This window comes from Ctenopharyngodon idella, chromosome 12 (genome assembly GCF_019924925.1).
Source record: "Ctenopharyngodon idella isolate HZGC_01 chromosome 12, HZGC01, whole genome shotgun sequence".
Taxonomy (NCBI): Eukaryota; Metazoa; Chordata; class Actinopteri; order Cypriniformes; family Xenocyprididae; genus Ctenopharyngodon; species Ctenopharyngodon idella.
In genome coordinates, this window is record NC_067231.1 from 11454319 (window position 1) to 11481406 (window position 27088).

Consider the following 27088-nt stretch of genomic DNA (forward strand, 5'->3'; position numbering starts at 1 on the left):
ATACATACACATTCACACGGCAATGTATATTAATGTAAACTTACGTTGTCAAGAACGCACACACATCTAACAAACTATGATCTCTCTCGTTGCAGCGGCAGAACAGTCTTTTTACTGAACTTGTTTGGGCATGTCCACGACTCCGCCCACATGTGATGTCACTAACGAATTCAAAATAAGAGTCAACAGGGATTTTATACAGAGGTGCTCTTGAGCAAAGCACCTAACCCCAATTGCTCCCGGGCACCACATCAAAAATGGGTGTGTAAATAGTTTTCAGTGTGTGTGTTTACTACGCACTACTCCTAATGTGTGTGCAGTAACTTGGAAGGGTTAAATGTAGAGGACAAATTCCAAATATGGGTTACCATACTTGGCCTTCACATGTCACTTTCACTTTTACTTTCAACATGAACACAATAAGTATGTTGTGCCTAACATATTTTGATGTAAGTACATGGTAAAGACACCTAATATAAATTGTGACCAAAATATTAAAAATTTTAATGTCTCATTAGCAAAGATTTCTTAACAGCAGAATTTTTACATGTCTGACCTGGTGGATGGCAGGGCCGGATTGATTGTATTCCCACAGCTGATTTCTGTAACCCAGAGCATCTCCTGCACCGCTGAGCAGCATGCCAGCTGTGTAATGATCCACAGTACTGCAAGAACATTTATTCATTTATTTTAACATTAATATAGACACATTCTAGATATCATATACCATATAATGCTAGGACAACATTTACAAATGTTGATGTTACTTTAATTTAATGATGGTAATGTTGTTTAAAAAAGTTATCATGGTACTAACTACAGGGGTGTCCAGTCCTGCTCCTGATGGGGGCAGGGTTAAGGGGTCTAAAATATATCAATAAGTATATAATGGTAACTTAAAACAGTCATTGTACATTTTTCTGTGCTTTACACAGTATATTGTTTTTGTTTTTTGCTTTATAAAGGTGGTTCCCTATCTGGTAGTCACTTCGACGTGGTGTCGAAATGCTGACACTAGCGGTCATGCTTGGGAACACCAAACACCTCTGATATTTCAGAAAAGGACAATGAAAATTGGCGAATGGAATTTGCATGCGCTACACCTCACTGCGAGAACATGACCATGGCAAATTTGTGCTTGTCCCTTTGGAGTACGAGAACACTCCACGAGGTGTGTTGCATCGACCTGGGCATAAGCCAACGACGCCTCTCTAACAGATATCTGCAGAGTGACAGGTTGGGCGACACCTAATACCTTTGTGAGATTTTACAATATCAGGGTTAAGCCAGTTTTGTCATGTGTGTCTTGTCAGGTACGAACAGGTAAAACTGCGGGCAACTGGCCGGGTGTACCGCTTGCACACAACGCCCTGAGGTGATAACATGTACTTTTTTGTCCATGTGAGTTTCCAAGTTATGTGTGGTACTTCCTGAGAGTGAGTCCACGTGATGGTTTTCCACATGTGAACCTACCCAAGGGCAGAATGTGGTCTCTGTAGTGTTCTTTCTCCCACCTGGGAGGAAAAGCGCTTCCTCAGCACTCTGGTCTGCAATAGCTGTAAAAAAGGAAAAAAGAAAAGAAAAAAAAAGAACAGAAAAGGTAGCAAAAGGGAATCTTAAATCATAATGACACCATGTTCGTTTGTTGGTCAGAGGAGAACTGGACCCCCGACTGAGCCTTTTTTTTCTCCATTCTCTCACCTGATGGAGTTTGGGTTTCTTGCCACTGTCATCTCTGGCTTGCTTAGTTGGGGACACTTAATATTCAACAATATTATTTATCCGACTGTACTGACGCTGTTGTATGACAACAGAACTGAGCTGGACGATATAATTTTTGCAAAACTGCTTGAAACTAGATGAAATTAACTAATTTAATAATTGATGATCTTTACATCAGAACTGAATCAACACTGAACTGAGGCTGAACAACAGCCAAAATGCATCATTTTCCTGTTATCACTTTGAAGCTGCTTTGAAACTATGTGTATTGTATAAAGCGTTATGTAAATAAAGGTGACGTGACTTGACCACAGAGTGGTATGAATGAATTAGTTCGTCTTATGTGGGAGCTGGGTAGGTTACATTGTCGCAAGTGCACCTGTTACACGGCACACTATGTTTGCCGACATCCGACCTCGTAGCTCAGTCCAGTGTTGTAGCGTTTTCCATAAGGATCCCTAGTGTCAGCATTTCAACTTAACGTTGAAGTGACTGACAGATAGGGAACATCTCGGTTACCTTGAACTGCCCACTAAAATGGCCGGGACATACTCTCAGCTCCACAGCACAAATCTGAATGAGTTTGGTGCACGCTGCCTCCTTTATATCCGTATGTCCAGGAAAATGGTGCATGCAAATTCCACTAGCCAATTTTTATTGGCCTTTTCTGAAGTATAAGAGGTGTTTGGGGTTTCCAAGTGTGACCCGTAGTGTCAGCATTTCGACACCACATCTCGTTCCCTCCATCAGGGAATGGAGGTTACATCAGTATCCAAGATGTTCCCTTTTGAGGGAACTTGATGCTGTGTCAAGTGCCTGCATTACACGTCATCAGCTTTGTTGTCTTCAGGATGTCGCTTTCTATGTGCATGTAAAAAATAATGGCTCTGTTCTGCCTTGATTTTCTCTCAAGGGGTAAAATTGAGCATTTCAATGGAGCGCGTTCTGCTCCAGAGGGAGTTGAATGCACTCACAGCATTGCATTTGCACTAGGAAGCTCTGTTCTTGCTTGATTCTCTCTCGAGGGATGAGAATCAAGCACATTCGGCTCTCAAGGGAGCTGGATGCATTCATGGCGATGTATCCGCTGTGAGTAGCTTCGCCTCTGCTTGGGGTTTGAGGGGTTTGAGTCAAGCATCTGCATCTCACAGCTTGGGTCCTGCTGCTTCCGAGGCAGCAAGACGAAACGATAGTGGGGATTGTAGGCCGAGCGTGGGAAGGAGTCTGATGTGAGTATTCTCTTTCTTTGAATTCTCCTGTGTAGCGAATTATCAGTAATAAATCAGTTCATCCTGTGAACACTCAGATTATTAATTAATTCTAAGAGAATGGTATTTTTCATGGCCACAGAAAAATAATTCTTTCTTAGCATTTCCAGTGCTTTGTAACAAGAATTTACAGAGCAGGTAATAAGATCTGATCATTTAAGAGGCAATCTATTGCAGACAGTCAGAACCAAATTTGTATTGTGCAGAAGTTTTATTAGCTAAATCACAAACGCATAACTAAACTAACAAACACATAACATACACGCAAATCACACACAGACATAGGTAAAAATGAGCAGAGTTGAACCGGAAGTGGGACAGGAAATGGAGCTATGGGAAAAGTCAAAAACAATCTGGAAATATGAAACAACTTAAGCTGTTAATTTGACTCTTGTAGTAGGAAAGATGAGCACATGGCTGGGGTGCAGTTTTAGGACTACAGGCCTTGCAGGCCCACAGGCCTTGGCCTGAAGAGGCCTGCAGCAAAGGGGGTCTCTTCAGTCCATCCAAAAGAAGCAAGAGACAGAGGCGGAGTTGTGCGTCTCCTCTTAAGGTCTAGGAGAATGAGCAAAGTGGAATGTCTGTAGCGGGAACTTCCTTTTTGGGGGAGTTTATGGCTCTTGTCTTTGAGCGTGATTAAACTGGCTGAGTTGTTTTGAAGAAACTATTGAAGATTCTTGTAATGCTGATATGTTGCAGAGGAATCAATATATCATATACACAATCATTTAAATCTTCAAAATACAAACTCGTAGACACCAAACTTGGTATGGGTTGGTTTACGTTAACCTTTGGTTCTTATCATAAAATATGCATAAAACAGATATCATGCACATAACAGTTTGCAAGACAGTTATAATAATGTCATGGGATGTATGTTCATTTATAGATCAGTTAATCTATAAATTAATGCAGGAAAGTCTGTTTTGAGGACTATGTGTCTCTTTGTCTCTGCTCTTCCATGTGGCAACCCACATACTTCGGCGCAATAAAACTTGTAACTGAGGCCCCCTGTACAGACTAGTCTTCTCGGGGGATGGGGGACAGACCCCAAAGTGAGTTTTAAACAATTATTTGTTAAATATACAAATAATTGTGTCTGATTTGTCTCAGTCATTACACCTGATAACTCCATTGCTCTTAAGTCCCATTTTTGGATATGTAAGCTTACTTTGCAAAATTTTCCGATCCAACATGGAGATTTAGTAAAAAACATTGCTTTCATGTCGGCTCAGGAAGCCTGCTCTGCGTTCACTTCCGACCAGACTGAGAGCAACTTATGTGGCGTGTCTAGTTCTGAGGAATAAAATGTGCAAAGAGAGATAAGGTGGATGTTTTTGATAATCCGCCTCCTCCACTGCCCTGCATATAAGTCTTTGAGCCACTCCATCTTCTGTCACCCCTCCAGCATGGTACTGGAGGTTATAACGTGAACATTTTGGTGGAACTATGTTAACATGTTTCCTAATGGTTAGCAGGAAATAATGGAGTGACAGAGCATAAAAAAATTAACATTGTCGCCGTTAGTGGCCGACTCTCTGTTCTTTCCACCAGCACTTTGGCCAGAGGTAGAAGTCTACGCCTCCTTGCTAGAGCTGTAGGAATGGGCAACCTTTATCTGATAAGGGCCACTTGGCAGACAGTAGTTGAGAAAGGTGCTACGGCACCCCACTTTCTCAGTAGCCTCCTCCCCCCAGTATACACTTGAGGTAGTAGCTTGGTGGATATATGTCAGCTCATTTTCCTAGGAATCCTGACTAACAGGAAGAGCTTCTTTAGGGGTTCAGCGGCAAAGGTCTTTCAGTAACAGAGCACTTTGAAGAGAGAAGTGTTTGTTATCGCCGTGATGTTAATAGATGTTGCGTCATGTTGCCATGCTTTGGGTATGCCTGCGCGTCTTCCTTCAAAGAATTCAAATCTGATGATGTGTAATGCAGAAACCCTGTTGCATGCTCAGCCACTCCATGTAACATCATCAGACTGCCATCAGCCAATAATGTTGGCATGAATTCACACATGCTTCAGCCTCAGCCATCTGTCACCACTCGTCAATGACAAAATATTGAAGATGACCAATCAAATCACAGTAGGTGGGCTGTATGTTCACAGAAGCTGCTGAGCACGAATTCCAGCGCAGCACGACGCTTCAGCTAATGGTCATAAAGTGTGAGATAAGACGTAAATAGCTAAAAAATTAAATAACTAAATAACGTAAATAACTAAAAATTTCATATTTGACAGATGTTTTAGGATAGAAATTTTACATTACAAAAAATAATCAGGCAAACTAATAAACTTTTGTTTATTTTAGTCATTTTGAATTGAAAATAGGCCTATAATTTATATGAATCATGTAATGTAAAAATTAGTAACTGTCATTGTTAGAGGACAAGAAACATTAACAAAGCCATTTTCATCATATTAGGCACAAGATTAATAATGAATGTGTACATATTTGAATGCATTTAATTAACTTATGGTTACCAAGCTTTCCTGGTACACTTCAGTAACCTAAATTAACGTGTGTATAAGATGATGATTAATAAATCATATAAATATCAGTTAGTACTGGCTGCGGATGAAGTCCTTATTGTTGGTGATTTTAATATCCATGTAGATAATGAGAAAAGACACACTGGGATTGGCATTTAGAGATATTCTAAACTCTATTGGAGTTCAGCAACGTGTCAGGACCCATTCATTGTCATAATCATACTTTACAGTTTTTTTTATTCGCTTTGGTACTATTTTCACATCTAAGGTGTATATTTTCAAAACTCTCAGTACAAAAATCTTAACTGATCACACTTGTAACACAGCTACTTTCAAAACCTGATCTCACGCTTTCATTCTAGTAATATTTTCATTCTACATAATCACTGTTTCAAAACACAAGATCATTGTGATATTTAATGAGAACATTTGGTTTAATCACTGAAACACAACAGTATATTCTTCTTTCAATTTAGTACTTTTAACAATCAGTTTATTCAATAGCAAACAATGCAAGATACATGTTTCAAATCACCCGTGTTGCTGAAATAATTACACAGGCTACAGATGCCACAATTACAAAATACACTTACATTACCTAAATTACATAATTGACATAAAATCCATAATGTTTGTAATAGTATCTATTCAGTGTTATTGATGGAGTATTTTATCCATCCTATAGAAAACAATTGTAGAATTAGTTTGCTTACTATAAAATTTAGAAGTGTTTTGAGGCCTCTTGGCCTATGTAACTGTAAGGGTCAGACAAGTTTACTTGGCCACTGAGCATATTTTGTTGGTAATTTTCCACCAGACAACAGGTGGCTGTGAAATGAACAAGACCATTGTTAAGTGCGTCATATGAAGGCTTCTTGCTTCTGGGGTGTATTGACTGGTTTGATACAATGTTTCATTTGGCCCATGGGAAAAGGGTTGACCATCAAATTGGCAGAAGGCCCATGAGAAATTAAGTCAAAAGATGTACAGTAGCTAGAAGTTGGTCACCCTTACTAAGAAAATTGTCTCTTACATAAGCAACACCTGCAATCATATTAGTGAAATGACTATGGTAGAAAGGTCGGCGAGTACATGGGAAAGATGTGTGGGGGGAGAGCACCTGTAAGTGAGAATATGGGAAAATGTAAGGGTGGATATTACCATCCAATGATATTACTTTGGTGTGTTTTAAGAGATAAGAAAAATGTATAAAAACTGTGCCCCAGCTAAGAGAGATTCAGAGGTGGAGCTGGCATCTCACTTTGTTGCTTGACAATAAAGTAAAATACTTCTGAGACCTGGAACTTTGACTCTGTGAGTTTTTCTTCGAGACCAGAACTGAAGGGACACAGAGACATCGAATTTGCCATGACATAATCAAAAGGTGTAAAGTATGACACAGTCATGATGTTCTGTGCTAGAACAGAGTTTGTTGCCAATACAGTAAATGATCTCACTGTACCATATAACTGAATCTATACTGTAGCTGATCTTTACAGATGAAGGGTGAGTTACAGTAATGTGGCAGTCTCTACCATAGTAATCTGTTTATAGTATTACATGGCATACTATAATGTAAAACGATGCCATCTGTCTCCCTTCTTCTGATGCATCTCTGATCAATCTGAAGTTATACAGTCAATGACTGTTTCTTTTCCCTTACTCTGTCCTGCTCTGTTCACAAATTTCAAATCCCTCTCTCTCTCTCTCTCTCTCTCTCTCTCTCTCTCTCTATCACACACACACACACACACACACACACACACACACACACTGGTTGTTTTAGATTTTTAAAAAAGATCATTCTGTATGATTTATAGGCTGTTTTCCTCATGGGGACCAAAAAAAAAAAAATGTCCAAACAAGGTCTATAATTACCATCCTTGTTGGGACATTTGGTTCACAACGCAGTGTTTACCAGGACCACACAGACACACACTTTGAAAATTGTGGTCATTATGTAAGATAAATTGCTTATAATTCATTTGGTTATCCATATCCGAAATTGCAAATAAGTTCTATAGAAACTATGCCTATAGAATCAATATCTATAGAAATCTATAGGTGTACCAAATGATCCACTGATTAACCATTAAGATCAGCTGGATTAAATTATATCATTATCTAGTCTCATGTATACTTCATTTAGCCAAGGCTGCAAAGCCGACTCCCGGTTACAAATATGATAGAACCATCACTTCTACCACTAAAGATCGCTTTATAAATAATCTTCCTGATCAGTTTCATCTCCTCAGCATAGCAGATAGCTTAGAAGAACTCGATGTTGCAACAGAAACTATTGACTCTCTCTTTTCCAGCACTTTAGACACAGTTGCACCTTTGCGCTTTAAAAAGATTAAAAATAGTCCAACGCCATGGTACAACAAGCACACTTGGGCCCTTAAAAGAGCAGCCAGAAAAATGGAAAAAAGCTGGAAGAAAACAAAATTAGGGTTTTTCACATTTCATGGAGAAAGAGCATGCTTGCGTACAGAAAGGCCTTAAAAACTGCTAGATCTGATTATATTTCAATCCTCTTAGAAGAAAACAAACACAACCCTAGGTATTTATTTGTAGGGCTGTGCAGAAATATCAATACAGCTAACAATCACGATAGTAAGTTTTCACAATAGTGTATCAATATTCCATTTTAACATTATTGTTTATAGCAGAGCCTACTGTAACGTGCGAGTTAGGAGGAAAGGCAGCTCATCTAAAGGCAGTTTTTGGTTTTACACAGGACGCGGCAAGTGGAAGCACCATGCGACTGGCGCTTTCTCTCGTTGTGGAAGCGTTTTGTGCAGTCGAGGCAGTGCTCGTGTCATGGTCTCGGAGGGGATGATGCCATAATGGTGAGTGCCATATAGTGGCAAAACTCCGCTCAGTGCCGCTGGCAATGCTATAATGCCTCCGCTTTGGGGGGTGTCTGTAGCGAGTGTGTTTAATCTATGTTTTTTTTTTCAACGCACAGAGAATATAATTATCAGAGATGCATGTGATTACTTTTGGAAATAGGCAAGCTTTGTTTCCAAATGCCCCAAGTAAAGATAAGTAGAATAACATACACTTTGTGTGATGGTTCGGACAGAGGCCTCAAACGCAAGGTACAGGAAATGAGGTTTATTCTGTTCAATAATAAACTCAGGCAGTCTGCCGTCCAAAGGCAGAAAGAAGTTGCTGGACACAGAACTGAAGAACTGAAGAAAGGGCTTGTAAACACAGGAAAAACGTCTCTTGTCACTGACAGAGAACCTGAACTCGCAGCAGACAGGTAGTAGCGAGCGGACAGCCCCAGCTGAGACACACAGCACCTCGGAACGAGTCCCGACAGGAACAGGCAGGCAGCAGGTCACTGGACAGGAAAGCTGGTGAGTCACACTCGACAAGACAGACTAGACTTGACTTTAGAAAACTGAAATAGACTTGTGAGCATAACGCTTTCAACAATAAACAGGCAACGAAGCCAGAAACAGGGCGACATTAAATAGCACAGGAGAAGAGAACAAAGAGAAACAGGTGAAATAGCAATCAGCGAATGCACTGATTGCGATTGCGAACAGGTGGACCAAGTGCAGGAATGAAGCAGGGAAAAAAGAGAGAGCGAGAGAGAGAGAGAGAGGAGAAAAACAAACTTAACTCATGACAGTACCCCCTCCCCGACGAGCGCCTCCAGGCGCTCCTGAGGAGGAGGACCGACGAGAGCGGAGGAAGTCCTCGATGAGCGGACGATCCAGCACATCCCGGGCCGGTACCCAGCTTCTCTCCTCCGGCCCGTAACCCTCCCAATCGGACAAATACTGATGGCCCCGTCCCCGAGGTCGGACGTCCAACAATCTCTTAACCCTATAGGCGGGAGAGCCGTCGACAAGGACGGGAGGGGGAGAGGGGTTGGAGGGAACACGAACAACGGGCTTAATGCACGAGACATGAAATACAGGATGAACACGCTGCAGGGAGCGCGATAATCAAAGACGCACTGCTGCTGGACTGAGCACCTTAACAATAGGAAAAGGACCAATAAAATGAGGTGTCAGTTTCCGAGAGAACGCAGCGAGGGGCAGGTTACGTGTGGAAAGCCAAACCTTCTGGCCACAAACGTACCTAGGAGCTCGTGAACGGCGGCGGTTGGCTGCACGATGGGTGCGTTCTTTGGCCAGACAAAGAGCCTGCACCGAGGGAATGGCAGCATCAGGCTCCTGAGAGGAGAAAAGGGGAGGCTGATAGCCTAAACAACAAAAGGAGACAAGCCGGTAGCCGACGACGGTTGAGAGTTGTGAGCAAGATGAGGGATTACGGTCTGCCAGACAGTGAAGTAAGCGCCTGAGAATTTGGTTGGCCCGTTCGGCCTGGCCATTTGTCTGGGGATGAAATCCTGACGACAGGCTAACAGTCGCACCAACCTGCCGGCAGAATTCCCTCCAAAAATGCGAGACAAATTGTGGTCCTCTATCGGACACGATATTGGTAGGAAGATTGTGAATCTTAAAAACATGATCAAAACCAGTTGCGCCGTCTCCTTAGCGGAAGGAAGTTTAGGCAGAGGAACAAAATGAACCGCTTTCGAGAAACGATCAACAACCGTGAGGACTGCCGTATTGCCACTGGACGGGGGAAGCCCTGTAATGAAATACAGAGCGATATGGGACCAGGGGCGAGAAGGAATCGAGAGAGGTTGAAGCAGACCCGCGGGAGGAGAATTACTGGACTTGGCTTGAGCGCAGACAGGACAGGCTGCCACAAAACGGCGAATATCGCGAGCCATGGTAGGCCACCAAAAATGCTGACGAACATTAGCCAGGGTACTCCTCACGCCCAAATGAGCGGCGAGCTTAGAAGCGTGACCCCAGCGGAGAACAGCGGCGCGAACAGACTCAGAAATTAATAATTTACCCTGCGGACACCCCTTAGGAGCTGTAACGTGGGAGAGCGCTCTCTTTACTGACCGCTCGACGTCCCAGACGAGTACCCCAACCACACACCCCTGGCGCAAAATGGGTTTGGTGGAGGAACAGTCCTCTGAAGAACCGAACTGCCGAGATAGCGCATCGGGTTTCAGGTTCTTAGACCTGGGTCTAAACAAAATCGTGAAATCAAAACGGGCAAAAAAAAGCGACCAACGAGCCTGACACGAATTCAATCTCTTTGCTGAACGAATATATTCAAGGTTCACCCACAGAGCGTAATTACGATGTGGGTGACCGCGAACTCTTGGCTATTCGGTTGGCGTTGGGGGAGTGGCGCCATTGGCTGGAGGGGGTCGGTCCATCCATTTATCGTATGGACCGACCCCCCTCCAGCCAATGGCGCCACTCCCCCAACGCCAACCGAATAGCCAAGAGTTCGCGGTCACCCACATCGTAATTACGCTCTGTGGATGAAAGCCGGTGAGAGAAGAACGCGCACGGATGGATCTTATTATCACGAGACGAGCGCTGCGACAAAATTGCTCCCACCCCCACATCTGAAGCAACTACCTCCACAATAAATTGTCTTTGGGGATCAGGAGTGAAAAGAATTGGCGCGGAGGAAAACAGCTGCTTCAGACGCGCGAAAGCATGCTGGGCTGAATCGGACCAGACAAAGCGGGACTTGACAGAAGTGAGGCTCGTTAACGGGGCTGCTATCTGACTGAAATTACGGATAAACTGTCGATAGAAATTAGCGAACCCCAGAAATCGTTGAAGGGCAACACGAGAGTCAGGGGCGGGCCAATCAGTGATAGCCTGCACTTTGGCAGGATCCATACTAATTCCGTTGGCGGACATGCCAGAACAGAGAAACGTACTTCTCAGCCTTGACAAAGAGAAGATTCTCTAAAAGGCGCTGTAACACGTCGTACGTGCTGGAAGTGCTCCTGGAGCGAGGGCGAGAATATGAGTATGTCGTCTAAATACACAAAGACGAAGACGTTGAGCATATCCCTTAGAACGTCATTAACTAACGTCTGGAAAACAGCCGGAGCATTTACCAGCCCAAACGGAAGAACCCGGTATTCAAAGTGACCGAGAGGAGTATTGAACGCCGTCTTCCACTCGTCTCCCGCCTTTATGCGCACTAAATGGTATGCATTACGCAGATCCAATTTTGTGAAAATCCCTGCTCCCTGCAAGATCTCAAAGGCTGACGACATCAACGGCAAAGGATAGCGGTTCTTAATAGTGATGTCGTTCAGCCCTCAATAATCTATGCAGGGACGCAGGGAGCCGTCCTTCTTTTTCACGAAAAAGAACCCTGCGCCGGCGGGAGAGGAGGACTGCACAATAGTACCGGCCACTAATGACTCAGACAGATACCTTTCAAGCGCCTCTCGCTCTGGCGCAGACAAGGAATATAATCTCCCGAGAGGAGGGATAGTACCCGGGTGGAGGTCGATGCTACAATCGTAGGGCCGGTGGGGAGGGAGAGAAGTGGCCCATGAATGACTGAACACAGCCGCAGATCGTGGTACTCCTCAGGAACATTAGACAGATCAATAGACTCCTCCTGAAAAACAGAGACAGACGAGACAGCAGGAATAGCAGACACAAGACACTTGACATAGCACGGTAAATTCCAAGATAAAATTGCTCTCTCTACCAAATTAATCTGGGGATTATGCAGTACTAACCATGGATGACCCAAAACAATGGGAACTAAAGGAGAATGAAAAACAAAAGAAATATTCTCTTGGTGATTTCCTGAGATAGTGAAACTAACCGCCTCAGTGGCTCGATGAATATTAGACAGGACACGGCCATCCAGGGCAAAAGCGGTGGGAGGGTCAGTCAGTTCACAAAAGGGGTATGCCATGTTCTATGGCCCACCTCTCATCCATGAAATTCCCTTCTCCACCAGAGTCAATAAGGACGGAACAGGTAAACGACGAACCACACCAGCGCACAACTGCCTGGAACGTAGTGCGAGTCTTGAGCGGTGGGGAGTCACTCCCCTGACTACTGACGAGCCCTCTCTTTTACTGGACAGGTAGCAGCACGATGACCAGCACCCATCCAGGAAGCGTGCAGTAAGAGCCGGCTCGTTCCAGTTGCAGGTAGCGGCCAGAGTCTGAAATTCAATAGCAAAGTCAGCCGCAGATCGCTTATCCTGTCGTAAAGCAGCAAGCAGACGAGAAGCCTCTTGACCAAAGACAGAGCGATCAAACACTCTAATCATCTCCTCCTTGAAAGACGCAAACTGCTGACAGCACTCTGAACTAGCCTCCCAGACGGCAGTTCCCCACTTGCGTACTCGTCCAGTCAGAAGAGAAACCACGAAAGCAACTCTGGAGAGTTGCTCCAGCTGAAGAGCTGAAGAGAGAATACAAGTTCACATTGAGTTAGAAAGGCCCGACAACCCGATGGTTCACCCGAATAACAAGAGGGATTATTTATCCTGGGTTCACTGGAGTTACGAGGTACGGGCGAGACAGCTTGCTCCCGTCGGAGATGAAGTTGGCTCGTAAGATCAGTGACCTTGGCGGCTAAACTCACACAGACACACACAAACTCCACAGACAGCCCCAGCTGAGACACACAGCACCTCGGAACGAGTCCCGACAGGAACAGGCAGGCAGCAGGTCACTGGACAGGAAAACTGGTGAGTCACACTCAACAAGACAGACTAGACTTGACTTTAGAAAACAGAAATAGACTTGTGAGCATAACGCTTCCAACAATAAACAGGTAACGAAGCCAGAAACAGGGCGACATTAAATAGCATAGGAGAAGAGAACAAAGAAAAACAGGTGCAATAGCAATCAGTGAGTGCGCTGATTGCGATTGCGAACAGGTGGACCAAGTGCAGGAACAAAGCAGGGAAAAAGAGAGAGAGAGGAGAAAAACAAACCTAACTCATGACACTTTGTGTCAGAATGATGATTTATGGCCTTAATTTATGATCCCTAATTTCAGGGTGCTGTCACTCAAACTGACTGGTCAGTGGTTGTCAAATATGCTTTATCAGTGCTGTGAGCCCTGATTGGCATGGCAGTGGTTGTCAATGGCTGTTTTTATGGCTGAATTTATGGGTGTTGTCCCCCTGATGGGCAGGTCATGAGTGTCAATGAGATATAGGGTCAGATGGATTTATAGGTAGATATATGGATATATTTATGGGGGGTTATATCTCACCCCAGATTGGCATTTGTTGAATCCTGGTTATCTGGCTTCCTCTAATCTGTTGGGAACTGATGGTGGCCATGTTTTTCCTTTGATTGTGGGGGTGAAAGTCACCCAAGCAAGTTTTACACCTCAGTATCAAAATAAGTGCTGTTTGGTCAATGACTTGTTAATGACTTGTTTGGTCAATGAATGTTAATTGAGTCAAAATATTTGATTCAAAACATTAAGAAAGCATTACCCCTACACCACACTGGCTATATCCATTACAATTACATGTCTGGGCATGTTCTTTTTAAAACAAGTGTGTGTGTGTGTGTGTGTGTGTGTTTGATTACCCATTAATCGATGTAATTATAAAAATATTGAACTGCAAATGATAACTTCACACTCATTTGAAATTGAACCATGACACTGTATCACTATTTGGACAGGGCTAGTTGTTTTCTAAATGATGTTTGAGTTACAATTATTATTACCGACACCTGTGATTTCATATTCTGATTCACACAAGACTTAAATCTTTGTTTTGTTTTTGTTTTTTTGTTTTTACAGAGAGTGTGTGTTTTCTTGACATGGGCGTTACAGAAAGTCATGTGCTGTGTTTGCAAACATCATGTACGACGCATGTCTTTAAATCAATTATTTATTGATATAATTAAAATTTATTAAAAACCCCTATTTAAGTAAATTTCACATGATTTTATAAAAGTGGCTGTTTAAAATAAACTTGCATAAGTGAGCAGAAAAATGTAGACATGTACCTTACTATTACCTGAGACTGATGTTAAAATTGTCTTTGCAGGCTCTGTGATTTGGCTCTATTTAATAATTTTATCATTTTATTTTTTATACCACACATATTGAAAAGCATGCTTTTGGTGCATAAGATTGGTGCACAAACGATAGCTCGAGGAGGTTAAAAACACATGAAGAGAATTGTTAGGATAATACAACATCAGCAATCACAGACATTCGCATTAAGACTGGATTAGATTTCTCAGAGCATTGTGGAGATTGCACAAATAACAGTATGTCATTTGCTCTAGAATTTTTATAGAGGTTGTCTGAGAAAAAAAACACAGACATGGCAGATTAGGATGATATTCTGCACTCATTTGAAATTGGCCTATGAAATTGTATGACATGAAATTCTTCTAAATTTCAAAGATCTCATGGATGTGGCTGTTGTGGTTTGTGATCATATGGGCACCAACTGCTGCAGTAAATGTGGTGTATTCAAATGACTTTGACATAGTCCTTTTATGTTTACCCATTTTAAATGCCTATTGCCCGCCATGCACAGTTGCCGTGAAGCCACCGGGTTGGCGGTGCCACCGGGCTTGGGCCCGTCATCGCTGCTTGCAGCTATATTTATTTATTTATTTTTTTCCCGACTATTCGGGCACTTTTGGGGCCTTTACCATGCTTGAAAACTCTTGAAACTTTGCACACACATTCCAATCGTCGGCCATCAGGGCCGGACAGAAGCTGGTACCTGGGCATGGCAGGGGGGCTCAACAGCGCCCCCTTGAACGGGTTCCAAAAACTTGGTCCATATATCAAACACGCTTGCACGTATAAGTATAAAACTCGGTACAAATATAGACCTCATTGGGCCTAACAACTTTCGTGCTATAAGTTATACGCCAGCTCTACAGGAAGTCGGCTATTATAGGTTGTTTAAAAAATGCATGCTCTGGAATTCGATATACTCCTCCTAGGCAATTAATCCGATCACCACCAAACTCGGTCAGCATGAAGTCCAGACATTGATGATGAAAAATTGCCAGCGGATTTTTGATATCTCAAACGGCTTGGCGAATTTATAGCGAGAAAAGGGAACCAGGAAGTGTGTTAAAACGTCTGCATACATTGATTGATTTTAATGAAACTTCAGCAGTGTGTTGGTTGTAGGAGCCCGATCACATGGATGTGACTATTGTGAGTCAAAGTTATAGCGCCACCAACTGGCAGCAGGAAGTGTGTCACTTTCAAAATGCTTTGAGATCACCCTCTTATTTTTACCTGATTTGCTTCAAACTTCATCACAATAATGTCAAAACATGGCAGATGTAGACTTGTGAATGTATTTGTGATATGTTAAATATTGTTCCCATGGTAACACGTCAAACTTTAATAAGATTCTCAGGTATTTTTGAGGCTCTTAACATGCTTCAAATTGCATGAAACTCGACACACACATCATATTGTTCTCATTAAGCTGGACAACTTTCAAATTGCAGTCATTAGCTCTGACCATCAGGAAGTCAGATATTTTGGTTTGAATGTGGATTTTTTACACACACTCTCTGTCTCTCTCTGTCCTACCCCCCTCCCCCATAACTCCGTCGGTGTGTGTGTGTGGGTCCGTCTCTGTGTGTGGGTCTCCGTCTGTGTGTTACAATCTATCTTGATTAGTGGTCTTTAACCCTTTTACTGATTACCCATTTACTGATGAACTGCAAATGATAACTTCACAATCATTTAAAATTGAGGCATGACACTATATCACTATTAGGACAGGACTAGTTTTCTAAATGTTGTTTGAGTTACAATTATTATTTTATACAATTAAAATTATTTTTAAATTAATTATTTATTGATATAATTCAAATGTATTAAAAACCCCTGTTTAAGTAAATTTCACATGATTATAAAAGTGGTTGTTTAAAATAAACTTGCATAAGTGAGCAGAAAAATCTAGACATACCCTACTATTACCTGAGACTGATGTTAAAATCATCTTTGCAGGTTCTGTGATTTGGCTCTATTTATTAATTTTATAATTTTATTTTTTATACCACACATATTGAAATTAAATTAAAGCATGCTTTTGGTGCTTAAGATTGGTGCACAAACGATAGCTCAGGGAGGTGAAAACACATGAAGAGAAGTGTTAGGATAATATAAAATCAGCAATCACAGACATTCGCATTAAGACTGGATTACATTTCTCAGAGTACTGTTGAATTTGCGCAAATAACAGTATGTAATTTGCTCTAGAATTTTTATAGAGGTTGTCTGAGAGAAACAGACATGGAATATTAGGATGATATTCTGCACTCATTTGAAACTGACCTATGACATTCTATGACAAGAAATTCATCTAGATTTAAACGATCTCATGAATGTGGCTGTCGTGGTTTGTGATCATATGAGCACCAACTGCTGCAGTAAATGTGGTGTATTCAAATGACTTTGACATATTCCTTTTATGTTTACCCATTTTAAATGCCTATTGCCCGCTGTGCACAGTTTCCCTGAAGCCACTGGGTTGCCGGTGCCACCGGGCTTGGGCCCGTCATCGCTGCTTGCAGCTATATTTATAAATGATACTTTTCAATGTGTGCTGTACCCTCTTTTCTTAGTGATTTGGGGTTTTGAATTTTAGGTGTTTTGGATAATTCTGTATAAAGATTATGTTTGAAAGTTATCTATAGCCTTTACAAGTGTGTGGAACTTTGCATCACAGTGGTGTGACATAGCCCTGACAAAATATGTTGGCCTGTAAAAATACACACAAAGATTTTATCATAACACACACACACACACACACACACACACACACACACACAGTTGTTTTAAAAAGAACATGCCCAGACATGTAATTTTAATGGATACAGCCATATATATATATCCATATATCTAACTATAAATCTATCTGACCCTATATCTCATTGACACTCATGACCTGCCAATCAGGGGGACAACACCCATAAATTCAGCCATAAAAACAGCCACTGACAACCACTGCCATGCCAATCAGGGCTCACAGCACTCATAAAACATATTTGACAACCACTGACCAGTCAGTTTGAGTGACAGCACCCAGAAAATAGGGGCCATAAATTAGGCCATATTAGGGCCACTGTCAGCCTGTCAGTGCTCAGACCATACAACACACACTACATCAAATTGGTCTGCATGGCTGTCGTCCCAGAAGGAAGCCTCTTCTAAAGATGATGCACAAGAAAGCCTGCAAACAGTTTGCTGAAAACAAGCAGATTACTGGAACCATGTCCTGTGGTCTGATGAGACCAAGATAAACGTATTTGGTTCAGATGGTGTCAAGCGTGTGTGGCAGCAACCAGGTGAGATGGGTCTGTCTGCGGACTGCAAGAGAGCAAGAGAGGGGCGTAACAGGAAAAGGGCGTAACTTGTTGCAGGGGGCGTAACTTGAAGTTGTCCAAAATCACACAGAACCACACGGCAAGATGGCAGCTCATTTAGAGACAACGGGAAGTATATTTTCCAGAGATAACTGTTTAAATTGAAGTGTATAAATCATTTTTATACAGTAGTAAGACATTTTGGTATTGTTTCTGGAGTTGATAATCTATTAAAACTTAAACTTCCTCTCTTAGTATTGTTAAGTAAGCAATATTTTTACGTTCTGGCAGGGTAATAACTATTTGCGGGCAAAAAGAACAAAATAAGCTATCTAGCCGAATATTGTAACTTTGCTTTGGTAGCCGTGTCAAACTGAAATGTAGAATGAATTAGTTTAGCGTTAGCTGTACGTTAATGAAATAATATAAGTGGTTGGCTGACCTGAGGTTTACAATGTGGTGTAATAATTAACATTAAGGTTAATTAACATTAAGGTAATTTGGGAGCCCTATCTGTAACATGCAGTTTGTAGCATTATTCTTTTTTCCCACATATCCCACACATAAAAAATGAAAATGTTTGCATTATTGGAAATATTAATTTAGGCCATTTCCACACTAATCCAGACAAATGTGAAAATGCATCTTTATTTAAATTAATATAACTTGAAATGAATTTTCTCCATTTTACTGTTTAACTTCAGCCTGAATAGAGAAATTAATGAGCTTACTGAAATGATGTGGGTGTAATACACACATGAGAACATGACTCTTTTGGAAAGTGTTGTAAAGTGTTTTTGATGAAATATTGATGTGTGTAAAAAATACAATTCTTAATTTATTTGCTTCCAGCTTCATCCAACAGTTTGTAGAGAAGGAATATTGAAAAATCCAATTTCTGAAGGCCCAAACTACAAATGCCAGTTCTGTAGCACAATGGGAGAGTATACATATGTTGTGGCACATATGCAAACCCACAAGAAGACAGCTGTTAAACACGGAGGTATTTGTCAGTTTCAATAAATATTGCAGATCTTGTAAAAATTTACAAATTGTCCACTAGTAATGTTGAGTATTTTATTCCATTGTTAATTTGTGTACAGTTTTAATTTTGAACATTGCCATAAGAATAAAGTAGGTATGAGTATTTTGTAAACCTAAATTTCTCTTTGTATAAAATGTATAGATGCCACAGTGGATGTTTAAAAAGCCATCATTATCACTGCTGCCATTGTGCAAGGATTATAACTTGGCAAAATTTATTTTTGAACCATGTGCACCTGTGTCCACCTGTGTCTCTGCAGCCAACAGGGTTTCCGCAGCCACCAGCGTCTGTGCACCCTCCAGCATCTGTGCACCCTCCAGTGTCTGTGCACCCTCCAGCGTCAGCGTCTGTGCACCCTCCAGCGTCAGCGTCTGTGCACCCTCCAGCATCAGCGTCTGTTTCCAAATCCAGAAAAAGTTCTTCAGACAGTGAAAATGCCCTTATTACAGTCTATGCTTTGGGATGGAAGATGGCGATTTGCTGTTACATCTGTATTTTCTGATGAGAGATGTCTTTGAATGTGTATCTTGATGTTTTTCTTGTTCACAATCAAATTACAGAATGTGCATGTAGTTCTTTTGGGCCTTGACTTGAGTATTTTTGGGTTACTCATACAGGTGGTTTGGGCTGGAGTTGATGAGGCAGGTGTGTCACCACTGTTAGACAGTGTAATGACTGTTGGATAGAAAGTTGTTGTCCTGCGGGCTCAAGCACTGGACGGTGCAGAGACGCTGGAGGGTACAGTGACACTGGAGGGTACGCTGACGCTGGAGGGTACGCTGACGCTGAGGGTACAGAGACGCTGGAGGGTGGCCAATCACAGTTTGTTTTTTTCCACGTCATGTTTAGGGACGTGAAAATGTAAAGTCGATGTCCCTACAATGACAGACCGGTGTGCATCTAATAAATTATTCATTCAAGAACGTTGTGCAAGTTTACTGCAATAATGGAGCTGCGAACATCTGTCTGAGGCTGAGGTTAAGACTATCATTTAGTATATGCGTAACCATGAATATGCAAATTAGCACCACTTCTACTCATTGACACCAGCTTAGAAAACCTGATCCACTTGCTCAGCTTTACTGAGGTAAACGCTGCACAATGGTATCGCTTTTTACAGAGTCGGACACATAACAGTAATTAATATGATTAGCCTTTTGCTTGACTACGTTATCAATCAGCTAATCTCAGAGTGAGACAGCTGCCTTCTAACAATCAGCATCCTTACAAACGCTGAACAACTCAGAACATCAATGGAGAAAGGCATATATACATCATATACATAATTCACCTTATAAATTGCCAAATGTATCTGATTTTTCATATCAACAGAAAAACAGACTCCTCTTGAGACTCCCCTGTTAATGATATGCTAAAGCCTAAACATGTTGACGTGATTGGTTACAAGGTAGTTTGTGACGTCAGAAACACCAGAGATTTCGAACGGCGGGTTGACTTCACAGGGGGACTTTAAGCTACTTGTATACATTGTACAATTGATTGTTAGGGCCTACTGTTTTGCTGTTGTTTGATTAGGTTTGGAACTAAAATCTGCTGGACATCAGCCCTCCAGGAAAAGAGTTGCCCATCTCTGCCTTAGAATAAGGAGACCATTATGAACATTTGTTAATTCATTAGTTAACATGAACTGTCAATTGTACAGCATATATTGTTTAATATTTGTTTATATACAGACTAATATATTTTAACATGTACATTAAAGGTAGAACATTATTGTTCATTGTTCATTTGTGACACCTAGGCCCGGTTTCACAAACAGGGCTTAGACTAAGCCAGGATTAGGCCTTAGTTTAATTAGGGCATTTAAGTAGCTTTTATAAACATGCCCTAGAAAAAAAACATTACTGGTGTGCATTTTGAGACAAAACTATGGCACTGACATATTTTAAGATATGTCAGAGCAAGTTGCTTTCAGTTAAAACGGCTACAATATGCATTTTAGTCTAGGACTAGCTTAAGCCTTGTCTGTGAAACCGGGGGCTAATACTGTAACTTTTGTTACCAAATATGAAATATTTGTTGAAATGGAAAATTGTCTTTTAAACTTTTGGGGTTGATATGTTTAATGTTTTTAAAAAGACCTGTGACCAATGTGTATGGGTGTGTGCATCTGCGTGTTGACAAATAAATCGAAAGTAGTTTAATGTCAGTTCATTTAAGCTTAAGTTATTGCTTTAGACATGTTCTTTATTCGAAGGAATTAAAGTTTTCTTAATTGATTTTTATATATATTGTTGAATATGGCAGATTGAATACATAATTTTGTTGGATTGTACAGTCAAGTGACCATATTAAATTATTAAATGATGCAAACAGAATTAAATTCTCCTGTAAAGCTGCATTAGTGTTCAGCTTAAGTTCAGCTTTTTTTCCCCAGTCAATAACTAAAGTGCATAAATTATGGAGAAAACAGGCGGCATCACAATTCAGAATATTTCATCCATCTCCTGTTTGAAGATTGCAATACGTCACGCAGACCATGGTAAGACAAATAATGTACAATAAACAATTATAAGTAGTACGATTCTAATTCAAGAGGTGTCAGTCATACCCCCTTATCATATGGTTGCATTGTCTTGCCGACATCATCTCGTTTTGATGTCTCGTGTGGTTCTTTGTGATTTTGGACAACTTCAAGTTATGCCCCCTGCAACAGGTTACGCCCCCTTCCTGTTACGCCCCTCTTGCAGTCCGACTGATATGATAATAAACCCAAACGGAAAAACATATGGCACGCTGGCTCCCGTCATGTTTTATTGGACTCTTATGACATTACGGAGTTTACGCGCGGACAAATTTTATGACAAGAGTCCGATCTACCACGACAGATAGGGAAATATATGTGACACAGATATTATAAAACCATTTAAACACCATTTAAACACAACAAAAATTCTTTATTTATTATATCATTAGTTAAGGGTAAAAGACTTGAGTCGTTTTTAAAATATTCATGAGACTTTTGTGCCGAGTTGAGTCAAGTCTGAAATCATTTCAGGTCGAGTCCGAGTCAAGTCTGAAGTCTGTTAAAATGCGACTCGAGTCCAAGTCAATAACTTGAGTGCCCATCTCTGACTGTGACATACTGAAGCAGAGCATGATCCCCTCCCTTCGGAGACTGGGCCGCAGGGCAGTATTCCAACATGATAATGACACCAAACACACCTCCAAGACTACCACTACCTTGCTAAAGAAGCTGAGGGTACCTAAACCCTATTGAGCATCTGTGGGGCATCCTCAAACGGAAGGTGGAGGAGCGCAAGGTCTCTAACATCTACCAGCTCAGTGTTGTCGTCATGGAGGAGTGGAAGAAGACTCCAGTGGCAACCTCTGAAGCTCTGGTGAACTCCATGCCCAAGAGGGTTAAGGCAGTGCTGGAAAATAATGGTGGCCACACAAAATATTGACACTTTGGGCCCAATTTGGACATTTTCACTTAGGGGTGTACTCCCTTTTGTGGCCAGCGGTTTAGACATTAATGGCTGTGTGTTGAGTTATTTTGAGGGGACAGCAAATTTACACTGTTATACAAGCTGTACACTCACTAGTTTACATGGTAGCAAAGTGTCATTTCTTCAGTGTTGTCACAAGAAAAGATATAATAAAATATTTACAAAAATGTGAGGGGTTTACTCACTTCTGTGAGATACTGTATATTTAGAAATAGTTAAAGGTGCCTTCGTTAGATCCAGAGCGAGATGGATTGAGGAAGGAGAGAAAAATACGAGCTGCTTCTTCTCACTTGAGAAAAGAAATTTTAAAAGGAAAAGCATCTCTGCATTACAAATTAAAAATTCAGTTTCTAAACACCCTGAAGAAATTGAGAAATTTGTTACTAATTTTTATAGGAACTTGTACTCCACTGATTTTCAGACAAACCAAAGTAAGTCATACCTACAACAGATTAAGAACTATATACCTCAAATAAGTGATGAATTTAAGTTATCATGTGAGGCTCCTATTTCCTTAAATGAATTTAGAGATGCAATGAAATCAATGAAAAAGGGGAAGTCGCCTGGCTCCGATGGCCTTACTTTAGAATTCTTCATACAGTTTTGGGAATTTTTAGAACAACCTTTTTTCTTAATGCTTCAAGAATGTATAAATAATGGAACAATGACTCCTACTATGAAACAAGGGGTGATATCTCTCATTCCCAAACCAGACAAAGATATAACTATAATTGATAATTGGCGCCCTATCACTTAATTTTGATTATAAATTAATTGCTTCCATATTCGCCAAGAGATCAAAACAAATTTTACATCATATCATTAATGAAACACAGACCAGATTTATGAAAGGTCGTCATATTAGTTGTAATACTCAACTTGTTCTGGATCTTATCGATTATAGAGATGAAATCAAGTCTGATGCAATTATCTTATTCCTCAAAGGCCTTCGACACTGTAAAGCACCAGTTCCTTATCAACTCTTTAGAGGCTTTTGGATTTCCCTCAGAATTTATAAATATTGTTCAAATGTTGTACAAAGAAATAGATAGTTGTTTAATTTTAAATTCATGTACATTACCAATGTTTCCTATTCTTCGCGGAATACGTCAAGGTTGCCCTTTGAGCCCCTTTTTATTTTTATTTGTTGTAGAAACATTATCCATAGATATTTTGCACAATAACTTTGCTGGCCTTAATACCTTTAACAGAGAGATTCAAATCTCACAATTAGCAGATGATACTAATTTATTCTTGAAGGATAAACAGCAAGTTTCTCCAGTCTTAACTACAATTAATGTCTTCTCTAACGCTTCTGGGCTCAAACTTAATTTATCTTAGTGTGAAATTATTTGCTTATTTGACACTTTAGAAAATGAAATTGAAAATATACCAATTAAAAATGAAGTGAAATATTTGGGGATTCATATATAACGAAAAATGTAATTAGTAGACAGTTTCTGAACGGTTATTGAAAACAAAATATATTTTTAATAATTGGCTCCAAAAAGATTTATCAATTTTAGGCAGAATTTTCTTATACAAAACAGAAGGATTATCCAGATTTGTGTACCCTTCCCTGTCTTTAGCTGTAGATAATTACACCTCCAAAAATATAGATAAGATTTTTCTTGATTTTATTTGGTGTAAAAAATTTCATTATTGTCATCTTTGAATTGTTTGCAATTGCAATAAAAAAAAAATAAAATAAAAAAAAGTTAACGCTGACGCCCCGTGTGATTGCAGCGTTACATAAGGTACTCGGTTACTAACGTAACCTCAGTTCCCTGAGATACGGAACGAGTACTGCTTATGGGAAAAGGTCTCCTTTTTCCCCGTTACTGAAGCCTTTTTCAATAACGCAGTGTAACTGCACCGTCATTGGTTCATTCATAGAAAGTTGTTGAACCAATGACGGCGCGGCCTATGGCGACAAAGCGCGCGAAGAAGCCCACCAAAAGAGGCGGGGCTTACAGCTATATAAGCAGGCATTTCGCCATAGGATTTCAGGTCATACGACTGAAGCGACAACACTGAAGCCGCAGCCTTGTGGCACGACATGTAACGCAGTACTCATTCCGTATCTCAGGGAACCGAGGTTACGTTAGTAACCGAATACGTTCCCTGAGATACTTCACTCGTACTGCGTATGGGGAACGAATTCAACTGCGCCGTGCCACGGCAGGGAACGACTGAACTTGTTTTGGACACCGCGCGGGAACCAGCAGACAAGTGAGAGGGCCGGAGCCGTCGAACCCATGTGTTACACTTGCAAGAGGGGAGCTAACTCCTGGGGTGGCATGAAGCGGAGCTCGATAGAGGCCGCTGTATCGTACCGAGAGGACCCGAGCTTGTAAGGTCGGGATATCCAAGTTATAAAATCTGACAAAAGTGGACGGTGAGGACCAGCTGGCCGCCTCACAGATGTCTTTAATAGAAACTCCACTGGACCATGCCCAAGAGGAAGCCATTCCTCTAGTGGAGTGGGCTCTAACTCCTATGGGGCAGTTGAGGCCCATAGAGGAGTAGCAAAGAGCAATAGCGTCGACTATCCAACGCGAAAGATGTTGCTTTGAGACCGAAGACCCTTTGGTGCGGCCGCCAAAGCAGATAAAGAGCTGATCGGATTGCCGGAAAGGCTGTGATCGCTCAACATAGGTCCTCAATGCCCTGACAGGGCAGAGTAATTCCAGCTCTCGCTCGTCCGACGAGGGAGGAAGCGCTGAGAGGGAAATGACCTGTGCTCTGAATGGAGTCGAGAGCACCTTAGGAACGTAGCCATGCCTAGGTTTCAGGACGACTTTGGAGTCTTTGGGCCTGAACTCAAGGCATGCAGGGCTCACAGAGAGGGCCTGCAAGTCGCCGACTCGTCTGACCGATGCTAGCGCAAGCAGCAGAGCGGTTTTGAGTGTCAGGGGCCTGAGGTCAGCTGAACGCAGTGGCTCAAAGGGGGGCCCTTTGAGAGCTCTGAGGACCAAAGAGAGGTCCCAGGTGGGAACGGTGAGAGGATGAGGTGGATTCAATCGCCTAGAACCTCTCAAGAAACGCGCCACAAGGCTGTTTCGTCCCACTGACTGGCCAGCGATAGGAGCGTGAAACGCTGCAATGGCTGCTACGTAAACCTTGAGCGTTGAAGGTTTTTGAAGGTCCCAAGGTTTTTCTGTTTATCCCGAGGTTCACCGTAGTCAACCGGATCCGGGCCGTATCCAGGTGAGACCAAGGACCTGCACCTTGACACGACCACAACGCAGCCCTGAAGTATCAGCAGAGATTGAGTCAACTAGATCATCCCCTGTGAAGGCCTCATCGACACGACAGCCACGACACAGTTCCTCAACAACCGTCCATACTGGCGTGATGAATACGATCCTCAATTGGATGGAACTGAAATAAATACTTTTAATGTTGCGATCCTATTGGACTTATGATAGCAACCTGAATTGTAACAAAGCACTGTTGGCCAGAGGAGAACTGGCACCCCGACTAAGCCTGGTTTCTCCCAAGGTTTTTTTCTCCATTTTAACACCAATTTGCCACTTGTCTGCCACCTGATGTCACCTGATGGAGTTTGGGTTCCTTGCCGCTGTCGCCTCTGGCTTGCTTAGTTGGGGACACTTGACTTGACATTTTGATATTCAACAGTGCTTTGATCTGCCTGCATTGACACTATTCTTTAAGAGCTGCTGTGCAGCCAAACAATGTACCAGTTATCAATGTAAAGCTGCTTTGACACAATCTACATTGTAAAAAGCGCTATATAAATAAAGGTGACTTGACTTGACTTGACTTGAAGGGGTGCGACCCATATCTAAACGCTCCTGGAGGAACAACAGTATCAGTGATACGTCACACTCCACAGGGTCTATGCTGCGTGCAGAGCACCAGTCAACAAAAACCGACCATTTCTGGGCGTAGAGGCGTCTCGTGGACGGGGCTCTCGCCTGAGAGATGGTATTTAGCATGTCCTCTGGGAGGTTTGCAGGCTCCCATCGAGGGACCAGAGTTGCAGAGCCCAGAGTTCTGGCTGGGCATGCCAGATCGTCCTGTTCGCCTGAGAGAGGAGGTCCTGTCTCAGGGTGATCAGCCACGGGGCTTCCGTGGAAAGCCTGAACAGCTCTGAGGACCAGATTTGGCTCCTCCAGAGCGGGTCCACTAGGAGGACTCTGTGCTTGTCTTCCCTGACTCGTCTGATGACCTGAGGGATCAGAGCGATCGGGGGAAAGCGTAAAGGAGGGTGCAGGGCCAGTCGTGGGCCAGAGCATCTTCCTCCTTCGAGGAATAAATTGGGCAGTGAGAGTTGTCTTCTGAGGCGAAGAGGTCTATCTCTGCCCTCCCGAAGAACTCCCAGATCGTGATAACCGTCTGGGGGTGGAGCATCCACTCGTCAGAGGGGACGTTGCTCCGAGATAGCATATCTGCTCCCAAGTTTGTTCTCCCGGGTATGTGAGGCGCTTTGAGCGACTGTAACCTCGGAAACGCCCACTCCAGAAGACGTTTCGCCAGTGCGCATAAGCGGCTGGACGAAAGGCCGCCCTGGTGATTTATATGACACCACTGTCATGCTGTCCGACTGGACTAGGACGTGGCGTCCCGTCAGGTGTGCCTGAAACGCCTGAAGGGCTCGGATCACTGCCAGCATCTCGAGGTAGTTGATGTGCAGATGGCTTTCCTCGCAAGACCACGAGCCGAAGGCCGGTCTGCCCTCGCAAAGAGCGCCCCAGCCTGTGTTGGACGCATCTGTCGAGAGCACCGTCCTTCTGGACACCGCCTGTAGGGGTACTCCAAGACTGAACCATACAGGGTTCCTCCAGGGTTTCAGAGCTGTCAAACAGGTCTGATTGACCCTGAGACGCAGGCTGCCGTGCCGCCAGGCGTGAGG

General features: G+C 42.3%; 1 protein-coding gene across 6 annotated transcripts in view; it reads right to left on the reverse strand.

Annotated features, from left to right (window-relative positions):
• adprh (ADP-ribosylarginine hydrolase) overlaps positions 1–27088 on the reverse strand; it is a 140338-nt gene that overhangs the window by 75917 nt on the left and 37333 nt on the right. For 4 of the 6 annotated variants that reach the window (XR_007932893.1, XR_007932892.1, XR_007932891.1 and 1 more), the window contains exon 1: positions 45–195. Coding sequence is in view for 2 of the 6 variants with exons in the window: in XM_051914340.1 (XP_051770300.1) it covers positions 557–685 (129 nt within the window). In the remaining 4 variants the exon portion in view is untranslated. Of the gene's footprint in view, positions 1–44; positions 196–556; positions 686–27088 lie in introns of those variants that run through there. The other 2 variants (XM_051914341.1, XM_051914340.1) reach the window with 2 other exon arrangements.